General features: G+C 31.4%; 1 protein-coding gene across 6 annotated transcripts in view; it reads right to left on the minus strand.

The window, feature by feature from the left end:
* Positions 1-13,934, minus strand: part of LOC113403368 (kazrin) — a 93,952-nt gene that overhangs the window by 11,729 nt on the left and 68,289 nt on the right. For 4 of the 6 annotated variants that reach the window (XM_026643898.2, XM_026643894.2, XM_026643901.2 and 1 more), the window contains exons 7-11: positions 12,485-12,612; positions 11,440-11,616; positions 5,298-5,442; positions 4,681-4,833; positions 898-988 (exon numbers count right to left, since the gene is read on the minus strand). In XM_026643898.2, coding sequence (XP_026499683.1) covers positions 898-988; positions 4,681-4,833; positions 5,298-5,442; positions 11,440-11,616; positions 12,485-12,612 — 694 coding nt within the window. The remainder of the gene's footprint in view (positions 1-897; positions 989-4,680; positions 4,834-5,297; positions 5,443-11,439; positions 11,617-12,484; positions 12,613-13,934) is intronic. The other 2 variants (XM_026643897.2, XM_026643895.2) reach the window with 2 other exon arrangements.

The raw sequence follows: 13,934 nt of genomic DNA on the forward strand, positions 1-13,934 counted from the left end.
AATAAAAAATTCTTATCGCTTAGCGATCTCTCAATCTTATTTCCCAAGGTAGGTGGAGCGTTGGCGTATACGCGAAAAAAATATATGGATAAAAATAAATTAGTATAAGTATATTTTTATAATAGACAAGGCATTACATTTTTCTTCGGGTAAGACATAGTTCAGGCGACACGACACTTTTAAACTAAAGTAGAAGCTACAACATCTTTACGAAACATATACATAAATGTTTGTTAAGTGTTTTTTTTTTAAAGTCCTACAACTACAGGAGTTTAATTATATAATTATTTTAAAGATATTATTTAATAATGGATCTTCAGTAAAATTTCAGCTCTATACTCCAGTTGTGAAATTTGTTTCCGGTGAAGTGCATTTTAATTTAATTTCGCACTGTTTTTAAGAGTAATGTTTTAAAAGCTTCAGTGGAAAACGAATTACATGACTGAAAATTTTAAAGTTACATTATATAAGCACGGTAAAATAAATAAATTATAGCATATAGCTTATAATGGTGATGATCATAAGGTCTGGTTTCAAACTTTAACTGTAAATAGTAAGTAGCCACGAGTTTTGAAGTGAGAAACAACGGAAGGCGCGAAAAGCCTTCGCCTTGCCTTGGCCAGTTGAATATTCTACTGTCATTTGTGATTACCGTCATCGGATCACGATAGTGAGGGTATGGAGCTTAAAGAGCTAATCTCAGTTTATTAATCTACATGCACTATAATACATTTCTTTGCAATTGACTAGGCCTTATTGAGAAAGGCTGTCGTAAATGCAATGTTTTGGCGCAAAATAATTTGTTAAAAAATGACAAACTGTAACGAGAATGGGACTAGTTCAATTATACGATAAGATCATGAATAACAAAAAATAAGACGAAATTAAAGTACAAACCTGGACAAAGATCCTGCGTCTATAGAGCGAGTGAAGGATGACGCGCTGTTGTGTGGCGACAGAGTTGGACTGCAGTCGCGCGGAGTGCTCACTGAGAACAATTATTGTTGTTTACGATTGAGATAAGCTAAATTGATTTTTTACTTGTAATTAAATAAATACCACATTATTTTAACTGCTTCATATATATGAATTTATCATTAATGTACTTTTATTTTGGTTTATTCTAAAAATATCCTTCTTTGTAGTGCTGTGTGGTATTCATTGTTGTGTTAAATAATTGACTAAGCTAAAAGTCGGTGTAATAAATTGTAGAACGTTAAAATTTGATGAATTTGTACAGTTCGAGGCAACCATTGAAATAATTCATTGACCTTTAAAATATTTGACCTATAAATTTATTACAGTATAATATTAAGGTTACAAAACTAGAAATAAGAGAAAACTCGGAATTAAAACGATATTAAAAAGTGATGTATGATCATTGAAGCAAATTACGAGATAATTAGTAACAGTATTTGTAAAAAAATATAAACGATATACACGCCCATAACGGTAACATTACTCAGATACACGAAACCTCACAAAATTACTTCAAGTTTTGCTAAGTGATTACGATGCTCATTATCAAATATAAGGTTTTAAAAGTCCTACGGTAATTCAAGACTTAATATCGGCGAGATAGATGTATGCAAACTTACCATGTATTAGAGTGACGTCTTCATCAAAATACGTCGACGAACTAATTACAAAAATAAATAAAGCTAGGAGTCGATACAATGTTTAACTTTAAATTAACGTTAAAATATTATAGTATCGTACGTGAATTTGTAGCTAGGGCTTGTTCGGAGCTGATAATACAAGCTGCTAGTGAAAGTCTAACTATTGTTTCAGCTTATCTTCGCTTCCAGGCACGGAGCTGGGCTACGGGTGGGTATTTGAAATCTACGACAATTGCGAGTAGATTACGTCATCCTTTAAGCTATTATTGCAAAGGCTAGACCATTCAACGTAGTTACGTTGAAATAAGTATTCATTAAAACGTTTTGTAATTTAATTTTAATATTCATCTTATAAGCCGTATATATTTTTTTATATAATTCATTCAAAACAATGTTACAAGAAGTAAAAATAACAAGAATAAGTAAAATCTTTTGTTTTGCTCATGAAACCTTATTTATCTTAAAAATAAATAATAACAGCGAATCTAAAATAATATGTGTATTTTGCTTGTTTTATTAAATGTAATTTTTTATTTGAACTCTAATTTAAAAGTGGAGCTGCTATTCTACAACCCTTCGAATGGTCACAGTGACATGTCTACATACGATTGATTTTCTGATACAAGCGCTGACCATAGCATTTATATTTAATTTGATACCTATAAGTGTAATTAAATTGTTAGTTTAAGATATAAATACAAGTTTAATTATATATCTTTAGTTTACCCCATACACTCTTATTGTCATAAACGAATTTAATTAATGTATACTTGAATTTGAGGTTAATTTCAAAATGTAAACTTTCACGTGCAAGCTTTAAAAACACTGAAAAATGAAACGGCATGAAATTGATAGCATTGTTAAAATTATAACAACGAAGCTTAAAGTTTCGAGAGATTATGAAATGAATTGTGCAAATAAAATTTACTCCATATTGAAAATGCTTCCGATATAAAAACGTTAAAAGCTGAAACTTTTAGTGAAATGTGCAAAATTAAAATTCGAGCCTTACGGCTGATAGTGATTTTAATTTATTAAAATTGTTATAGTATTAACGCGTTGTATCCTGTGCTACGAAAACACGAAATGAGAGGATTTTTCATTAAAGGCTTTTATTTTAATAAACGTTTTAAATTAAATTTGAAATATAATTTTAATTTTATTCGTCAATATCAATACTCTAATAAGTATACATAAATGTTGATGCCATTTTAATGAAATGATAAACAATGATAAACCATTTATATTTTCTTATATTTCTTTCTAGGGCTTTGTGCTGTATCAACTTAAATAGAACCATCCAATCACGTATTATTTAACCGCCAAAAACCAATCAAAATTCAGCATCATTCCTTAATTTTTTTCATTAATGCTAAAGCAATAATTAACTGGCATTATATATTTTATTAAATAGTTTTTGTTTTAAACTTGCACTGTATGCATACATATATTTTGTTTAATAAAATCAGTAACATTAATATGACCGACAATGAGTGGAAACTATCTGACATGACACGATCGGGTTACGTAGGTTGATCGTATCAATTGTTAGCTTAATAAATAATAATGAAACATCATGGATACTTCTTTTACAAAATTTGCATTATTTGGAGAATATAAATTGATCGATATCAATTTAATGCTCTACTCGTATATCACTATATATTATGCATATTGAGTGATGTAAATAAGAACAAAGTAAATAACAGTCTATAAATGTCCCACGGCTGGGCTAAGGTCTCCTCTCCATGCATTTCCTTATGATGTTTTCGAAAGAAAACAGGCGGTGAAGACCGCCAATCACGGGATGAATTATAAACACAAATTAAGCACATGAAAATTTAGTGGCGCTTACCTCGGTTTGAACCAACAATCAACGGTTAAGATTTACGAGTTCTAGCCATTGGGCCACCGGCTTGATTGATGTAATAAAGATTATTACATATACGAAATTAGAAATAAAAATTATAAACTACTCATTCATCACATATTTTACGGCCAAACGGCAATATTTGGTCTTGTTGTTCCGGTTTGAGGGCTAGTGAGCCAGTATTGTATATAGGTACGAGGTACTGAAAATCTAAATTCCTAAGTTTAGTAGAGCATTGACCACGACAATAACATCAATAATACATTAATAACACAACGTCGATAGAAAATTAAAATAAACTAGTAACTTGACTTGAGTTGTTTGCGTTTATTGTTGGCCAAAAATGAGTAAATAAATGTAATTGAATCCGCTCGACACACTTTTATAAAACAATAAGTGCTATTATAAGTTTCTTGGTCCGTCTCGGTGGAATTTGAATATCGAACTGGTATTAATTAGTTTAATTGAGTAGAAAATTCACAATTCACATAAAAGTTTGTAAGAAACTTTTGATATTAAAATAATTTTTGGGCCTTATGTTTATAATTGATCTCGTGCTGAGCAGTGAAGGAAAACATTTCAGATCTTATAACTTTCTTCTCTCGATGCGTTGCAAGACTTGTTTTTTTCATATTTTATGTTGATGGCATAACTGTATACTTGACGATATGTAACTGTATAAACTGTGAGCATGTAGACCATTCCGATATACCACGTCTAACAGTTTCAAAATTACTTAATCAGTTATAATGAAAAAGTAAAAATATGTTATATCAGAAACTAAAGCTCGTTTTCTACCTGGGTATCTTAGTTAGCTGAGCTAACTAAGATACCCAGGTAGAAAAACACACGATTTAAACACACATTTGTGTTTAAATCCTAGAGTCCAAATATAAAAATATATTGAATAATTCTGTCTAGACAGTCTCAGTGGCAGCTGAAACTTAGAATTGGCAGCGCTTACGCTCACGAAGTGTATGTAAAAACCGCTTTCCATCAATTGCCGGTTAAAAGTGAGCAAACTTCGATTCGTATTGCAGCTTTCAGATTTAAAGGTCACCTAAGGACCAGAGCTATCCTACGATATAGGCTACGCATTGTCACTGTGAAATCTTTAATTATTTTTATGGAGAAAAGTGGATATTTTCTAGTGTAGAGTGTAGTATATATATTTCATGGTAGTGTACTCACGTTGATATATAGGATGCGCTGAAGAAACGAGTGATGCGGCATCCGTGTCGTAGGGGTCGATGGTTGGTGGAACTCCTTCCGCAGTGGAGTCGGAGAGGTTCCCGCCGCACACAGAGGTGGCGCCGCCGTCACTACTACCTGTCACTGACAAGGCTTTATTTCGAAATTATCATAGACTAATGGAATACTGCTTAACTTAATTTACAAATTGCAACTTACTTTGGTTTGATAATGTAAATAAAGATTTGTTCTTATAAAATCTTGTTTTCAATTTTATTCACTGCCTAACTAGTTTTGAACTGTGATTTAAAAAAAAATGTCTGGTGAAATTGGTGGAAATTGTCAATAATCGATTCGTTGTTTAATAAATAATAAAAATAAATTGCAGATATCCTTGAGCTGATGTTTTCTTGGACAGGAGGTTACAATAGTAATTGTTTAAAGATTATGAACAAATTTTCTTGTTACTTAAAAATATTTAAATAGTTGTTTCTTTGATAAGCCCTTATCTAGACATCTAGACAGATGCAACAACAGTTTTCTTTCGTTAAATGCAATTTAATTATATTTAAGGAGTGGTAAGGCCTAAATAAACTTAATACATATAATGATAGTACCTCTAACTCCAGAGTCGGCGCTGCAGCTACCGCGATCTCCGATCAATCCTGAAGGCCCACCAAGGAGCATCGGCGGCCCGATTCCGAGCGACGCCACACTCTCGCCTTCGGAGAGGCAGCCGGCGGCCTGCAACTGTCTTCGAGCCTAGACAATAATAAAAATTGAATAATAATTTGAAATAGTACAAGTATTTAAAGTAAATTATTAACGTTGTAATATTTTATTATCTGATCGACGTTTCCTTTTGTGGTCAAAATTTGATAATTATGGTTCCGATTTTCGACTAACGATTGTCATTCAAGTCACCAAAATTTTTGTTTTGATTAATGTGATGATATATAATTAATATTTACGATTGTAACTTTAAAGTGATTTATTTTGTTTAGTTCAATCAAGATCCGAGAGTTGTCACTCGAGGATACTTTGACATTGTTTATCGTTTAGGTATCATGCGAATTATAGGGTTGGTCTTCCCGAAATTTAAGATGTGATAAAATTATATCGATCCGTTTTCTAGCCTTTCATAATCTCAGATAATATCTTATCAATATTTTATTTTTTGTCCGCATTTTTGCTTTATTTTTTTTTTCAACTTTTAAACCTAATCATACGTTTTTAATTTGCAAATTGCACTATTATATATTGTTTCGAAAGATATATTAAAGTAAATTCTAATGCTATATGTTCGCATATTTCACAAGTATGGAATAATCATAATTTATTTACATTTATTCAATACAAGATTGTACCTATCATTGTAATACAAAAATATTCTGTATCAATGGTAACTCTTAACGACTCAGAGCAAGAAAGAACAAACAGTTAAATTTATTTGTCACAATATTTTCTGTATAATTTGCTTTTTAGATGTTTATTAATGGAACTGATATCTAGAGATATATTACAAGATATTTGAATAAAAGTATAAAGTATAAGGAGAAGAAATATGTACCTACAGCACGGGCAGATAAATCGCTTGGCTCAATAAGTAAATAATATTATTATGTTATAATAATTTCTAATATCATATAATTTAAACGAAAATGACAACAAAATCAGAACGAAGAAGTTTATCAGTTAGGAAGTAATGCGTAATACTGCAACAATAATAAAAAAATCTTATTATTGGTCTGAACAAATCAGTTCACAACAATTACTCTCACAATATTTGCAACAAAGACCACGCTTAAGGGTGAAAAGTATATAAATTAAAATTGTTTTTCGTAAAATATATAATAAGAGTAATTTTTGTATGTTTATTGTCTCTTATGGATTGTATGTTAAGTGTGACGTGTTTCACGGAACGTAACTACTGTTTTTTCATAGGTTCTGTTATTTTATTAAACATATATTTTAATTTAATCTGTGATACCTTAAACATGTTGGCTTATTTCCTTCTCATTTTCAGTGTAGCAATTTGAAATTATAATTAGCAACGGATGTTGTTGATGGATCGGCTTCAAAGCATCAAATTTTCTGCTATGGATACTTGCAAAAATACATTCGTCTGTTGAATATTTATGAAATATTTACATAATTTCTTGTTTATAAATTAATTACGCTAATCATGTATAAAAATTATATCTATATATAAATGTGTTTTATTTATTGAAACAATGTTATAAATATAAAGAGAAAAATATGTTTAACATCAATCGAGAGTTAAACCTTTTTATAATACTCCACCACTTCTGTTATTATTGGTATCAAATAGCACAGAAAATATTTAACTTTGAATCTGTTTATTTATTGGCCTAGAATAATTTGTTAAAGGATAATTCGAAAGGATTTTCACGCCACAAAGCTGAAAATAAACTGTTTCGTATTGCTCTTAATTGCTTTATTCGCACTAGTGATTATTCACATAAGCTTTGCTTATTAAAAGTAAATTTCTGGATCAATGGCTCGACTGGATTATGTGTGTCGTTGTAGTTGCAAGTTTGATACTTACTCTGTGGGATATTGTCATGTCTTTATTGTTCTAAGTTTATGATTTTATATTTAAAAATAAAGTACAATTAACGTATGCGACCTGTTTTGACGGCATACGGGGATATCAATAGAGTAATACATATATACTAATGCGTATTTTATTAAACGATCTCTTTATTTGCGCCGATACATTAATCATTCATAATACTTGTAAATAATTTATTATTTATTTTAAACAACATTAATATATGACCAATCTTGCTCGATTGTAACAATTCCAATTTACGATTATTTTTTTTTTTTACTAATATTACTAGTAATTTACAAACAAACGGACTCAAAATTAGATAGATTAGAAACTTATCTATTTCAATTTGATTATCATAATAATGTGAAATTGGTGTTTGCAGTAATCAAATCAAATCAAATCAATTTTATTCAAGTAAACTTTACAACGAAGCGTTTTTGAATCGTCGATATTAAAAAAACTACCACCGTTTCGGAAAGCAGCCTCCAGCGAGAAGAAACAGCAAGAAACTCGCATAGTTGCTCTTTTCAAATAAACAGATTTACAGTGCTGTTTTTTTTACAAAAAATAGTGTCCTGTGATGGAACCCGAGCTCAAAATCCAGGCGTTTTTATCTAAAAAGTACTCTTTTAATGAATAATAAGACTTATTTATTAATTTAGTCTTAATAAACTTCTTAAATTTCGTAAATGGTAAATTGGTTACCTTTCCCGGTATCTTATTATATATGCGTATACCATTGCCCAAAAACGTTCTCTGTACCGTATGCAAACGGAAAGTAGGTGGTAATGTGAAATTAATTAAAAATACTAATTGTCCAAAAAACCTATTAAAATAAGCATTAATGAAAGTAGGAAACAATTTTTTTCAATCAAATATTGATTAAATTAATTATTATTGTATACATTTATATTTGTTTTAATGGAAAATCTTTAGTAGCTCTCCGAAATTACGAAGATCGCAATGTTACAGTCCGGGTCTCGATACTATTTTGAGGTCCTAAGCTTAAATCCTGGATCGAGCTAATAAACCGGTCGTGTCTTTGCCGTTCTATTGAACCATGAGTAAGGGAGTTGAGAGTGCTCCTGTTTCTATGCACATACTTGTGCTCTGAAATATTTGTTGCGCAGTGTGCTAGTCTCCGTTGAGAAGGGCCGCTATTGCCGAGACCAGTTATTAGAGCAGAGAGAAAAATTTAATATTAATCATCGTAAAAATCATGAACGAGTGGAATAATTGCAAAAAATGCTACAAGGATTTCCACGTTATTTTACAATTAGGATACTTAACGCGCAAAACAACTTGACAAAATATGTTTAAAAAAAACAGACACAATTATTAGAAGGCTAAATAATAAATCTGTTTGTATAAGATATTTTTGTATTTTATTATATATTTCTCGTAAGTCATTACATTAAAATGGAATCCATTAGTTCGAGAAGATTGCAATTCTACGTGTGTAGTTTATTTCCTAAGGGCTTTCATTACTTGACAAGGGTTGTCTCTAAAGACAAATCATTGTAGTAATATTTGATGAGCCCTTATCAGAGATCCTTATGTATTTGTACTATATATATTGTGCTTCTAATCAGAGTGCTTTCCTTTGAAAGTATTTAATATTGAAATAATTATATACTACAAACATGAAAACATCATGTTAACTTATATACTTACTATTATATATATTCTCAATTCTCTCAAGATTATGAAGCTATTTAACTTGGATCATGGATCACTCCCTTAAATATGGATCGCTGAAGAAGGAGATTTTAACATTTTTATATTTTTATGATATATGTTGGCGGACAAGCAAATGGGTCAATTGATGGTTAGTGGTAACCACCACCCATAGACAATGGCAAGGTAAGAAAGATTAACCATTCCTTTCATCACCAATGTACCACCAATCTTGGGAACTAAGATATTATGCCCCTTGTACCTGTAGTTACACTGGCTCACTTACCTTTCAAACCGGAACACAACAATACTGAGTACTGCTGTATGACGGTAGAATATCTGATGAGTGGGTGGTAACTACCCAGACGGGCTTGCACAAAGCCCTAACACCAAGTATCATGGGTCAAATCCGAGCAAAAACCTGGACACCATTTCTACTAAGTTATATATAACGGCATACGTTGGATAAATATGTTTACGGTGCGGTAGATACGTTCCCGATTCTATTTCGTTCCAACTTCGACTGTTCCTTACAAAAATTAACCTCAGCCTAATCATAACTGAGGACTTATTTTATTTACTTATATCAGTTACGATATGATCTCAATTATATTCCGAACCGACTTTAACTAAATCGCAACTGGATCGTTGCCTTTATAGAACAGGAAAATGGCTGAACGGTAACAATTTTGTTATGATTCGATTGCGTTAAATAGTTAATTTCTTAATAGATTTGAGGCCCTGAGTATTTTCCGAGCAGAGTTGTAGAATTTGCTCCAATATTTAGTTTTTTTAGAATTCTATGTCCGCCCAACACAAATATGTGTATTAGATACTAATTACTTTTACTATAAACAAAAAAAAAAACGTTTTTTTTTATTTATTTAAATAAATACAACGACAACGAATGATAATGCCACCATGGTCAGACCTGCTGTTCTGTATGGATCACAGTGTTGGGCTATAAAAGGGATGACTGAAAGACAATTGCATGTGGCGGAGATGAGAATGCTGAGAGGAATGTGTGGTGTTATGCGAATAGATAGAGTAAGGAATGAGTACATAAGAGGAAGTTTGAAAGTGGCACCGGTAACCGAGAAGCTATCTGGAAACCGGCTCTCTTGGTATGGCCATGTTATGCGGAGGAATGAGGACCATGTTGTGAGAAAGGTTTTGAAGATGGATGTGGATGGATATAGAGGTAGGGGACGACCCAAGAAACCATGGATGGATTGTGTGAAAGACATTAACGGATTATTTTTAACGGATTTTTAACGAATTTAGACATTAAAATTTCTAGCGCAGTGCATCAAATAAAGAAATACTCCAATTTAATATTATATGAAGTACATTAGTTGATTGATTTACATAATTATATGTATATAGTCGTTCGCCGCTCGACCTTTGAGTCTAATATAATTCACTGAACTAACAATGCTCTATTACATAGCAGAGATGTTATCAAGCATTCCTGACCGTAGTCGCCTAAATACATTCAACCGTAATACCTATTTTCCAAAATCGAGTACATAGCATGATTATGTAATAGTACTGCTATATTAACACGTTGTTGGTCCTAAGGGTTTAAGGTCGGGTCGGGCCAGTAAAATTATTAAGTTTTTCAGACAAGAAATTCTCCTTGGAACCAGGACCCGTACCTGTCTATCTATCCCGTAAAAGTATGTCAACCGATCTATCCTTCGCCTGAACTCTTTCCGGTCGTGAGAAATTTGCACTCATTAAATTATGACAGTGAGTCAATATAGAGTGCACTTATGTTTGCACACATTGGGCTCCATAAAATGTCCTGCCCAATTTTACCCGACGCTTAAACTTTCCGCCATGGCAGATATAAAATATCAAGACATCATTTTTAACACGCAGCGTTTCAACGGTGGAATGAAAGATTAACTATACTTCCGTTATTTTCATACTAACTTAAAGGTTTATATGATAATAACTACAATTAAATATATATACTTTCATAATAATAATAAATAAAATATTTTTAAATACATATATAAATAAATAAAATGTGACTGTATATATAAAAATGTATATATACAGAAATATGATGTTACAATACGCCCGATTCCGCTGAATTTCTACCGATTCTGGGCAACTTTGTTTACAGTATTCGAATTGTGAGATCATGTGTGACGTCACTTTATAAAATTATACCAAATTCTTAAGTGACTCAGCTCTTAAAATAAATAATAAAAAAAACCCAAATTCTAAAAGGCTTCTTGACAATCAAGATTTACAAGAATTCAATTAGTTAATTGTATATATACATATAGTATATTAGAAGATTTACGCACATTTTGGAAACAGAGGTACAGTTTTTGCATATTTCGAGCTTAAGAATGCAGAAACAAACTACTAATACTATTTACAAAATCGTGTTCATGATTTTCGTTTTCGACAAAACCCCGACGGTTAATATATTAAAATATATTCAACTTTCAGACAATGAATCAAAGTAATGTATAAATAAAACTGACTTCGAAAAGTTGTTCCCTCGCGTGTCGCAGCTGCGTGTCGCGCGCACTGAGCGCGGCGGCGAGTTGCAGCGAGCGCTCCGCCTCGTCGCGCGCGTGTCGCAGCAGCGCCGCACGCTCGCGCTCACGCTCTGCGCGTTCAGCACCCAGCGCCGACGACGCGCCGCTACGCGACCGCATCTGTACGCGAAACACTCTAATCAATCGAATCGATATTGTTACATCGTATAAATTATATTTTTACTTTTTTCCGTATCTACAGTAAGTAGGTATCATTATTACAAATTCTATTGTAAATCAAATAATATGTAAACAAGATATTAACACTGATAATCAATCGACAGACATTTATGTAATAACAGTTTTTTTTTTGTTTGTCTAATTATTGTACAAGTCACAGATACTTGTTTCTAGAAATGTGTTACTACTTTATAACATAAAGTAATCAACTCGGTCATCAGATAAGATGATATCTCGTAAAAATAAAGAATTGCTGGTCAACATTGTGTGTGAAACATCGCTGGTAAATATGGAGCAATGCTATTAAATAACACCATTTATAAACAAATAATAATTAAAATAAAAAAAAACCATGTCGATAGTTTTAGAGCAGTAATTATTTATTAGACTATTGTTAGGTTAAACTACAAATAAATCCTACTTTATACAGCTCGAGTATCCTATTAACTTATTGCAAAACTATGAAACAATAACAATTTATGTCATCTATTGAAACGAAGAGTCTTTGTTTTATTTAAAATAGCATTATACTCAAACAGATATAAAACGAATGAATGTATAAGGTCAATTACTTATAATAACTTGTGCACATTGTTTTATAAATATGTCGATTGCAATATGAAATTCAAAACTATATATAATTTAATATATAATTTGGTCAATCACTGCATTATTATATTACAAAGCAGTCTGTAATTAAAATTAACCTTTGTATTTTTTCTTCAATTCAAAGAAGGTTCGTTTTGAATTTATAAAATAAAATTAGCTCGGATAATAATAACAGCGTGCTAGGAGCCCTCAACAGTACCTGCTCATAATTTCTAATGAAGTCCCTGAGCTCCTTCTCTTTGTCCTCGAGAGTCGCGTACAGTTGCTTCATCTGATTCAGCAAATCAAATTTCTCCGCTTTGAGCCGCTTCTTGTCGGCTTTCAAAGCTGCAATAAAAGAAACTGTTAGTTTTAACAGTACACGGAAAGGCTTTACTGGGAAATGTCTTACTTATTTATTCTCGTATATTTCTTTTAGCGAAAATATTCGAAATATTTTTCAGTCGGATGTTAACACCTTTTTTGTTATAACAGAAGGATCATAAAAAAACAATATAAAAACGGTTAGAAGTATCTACAAGAGTAATAAAATTTAGTTTTGAGAATACACATCAATCACGCACTGATAGATATTCCTCTATCTATTGATATTATAAAATGACCCGTAATAATAATTAAAGTACACGTTTTGTATTTGGAATATTAATAAGTGTTGATACCTCGAAATAATCTTGCATTTTCATAAGATAAAAAGAATAAAATCATGATGCAATGCTATACACATTATTTAACAAAAAAAAAAAAAAACAAACCATATATAAATATGACAGCACAATACCCTCCGACGATTAGAAAGCTTACACGCTGATAAGCGTCCTTTGATCGATGCTTCATTGAGCGCATCAAATTACTCGTTCTACCCTTATTATACATATAACACGTTCGGTTTGATCGTATTGTGATCCCGGATAACATAGTTTAGATTCTGATAATTCTCTAATATTTCAAGATTTAGACTTTATAATTCGACAAGCTACATTAAAAAGAATGCATTGTTTAACTTTTGTTTTAACATTACGATATTGAAAACTTTTACACTAAATACATTTTTATATAAGAGCGCTTACACTTCACAGCATTTTGTCATCACAGTAAGTAAATCAATGGGAATGCTACGCAAACATCGGGCTCATAGTAATAACTTAATAATAATAACGAGAGCCAATATATTACATCTATCGTGGTCTCTATTACACTATCTCATCTTTAATATTGCAACACTAATGCTGTTTTCGGTATAAATTTACCTTGTTTCTTTACTAACATAATTAGTATAAAGCCAAAAAAAATAATAAAAATGCCACGGAAATAGAATTATGTATATATTTGTGTATTACGTATTTTAAATATATTGCGTTAAAATGTATTTAATAAAATAAACAAAACTGACTAGCACTAATTGAATCGATGGATCGCATCAGATAAATTAGACTATAGCCATATTATATACAGTTTCAAAAATACCGATATAACTGGAAACCATCTCGCAATTTGAGCCGTTATTAGATTGTTATAGAGGCTATTTTGATTCGTTTCCAAATAGTGCAATATCACTGATACTTCCTAAAAACCATTAACGTTAACGCTTGTTACACTCGACACGTAGGGTGAAACCTTTTGACGTATTGGATTACAAACAATCTTTTTTA

The sequence above is a fragment of the Vanessa tameamea genome, chromosome 13 (assembly GCF_037043105.1).
Source record: "Vanessa tameamea isolate UH-Manoa-2023 chromosome 13, ilVanTame1 primary haplotype, whole genome shotgun sequence".
Classification (NCBI taxonomy): Eukaryota; Metazoa; Arthropoda; class Insecta; order Lepidoptera; family Nymphalidae; genus Vanessa; species Vanessa tameamea.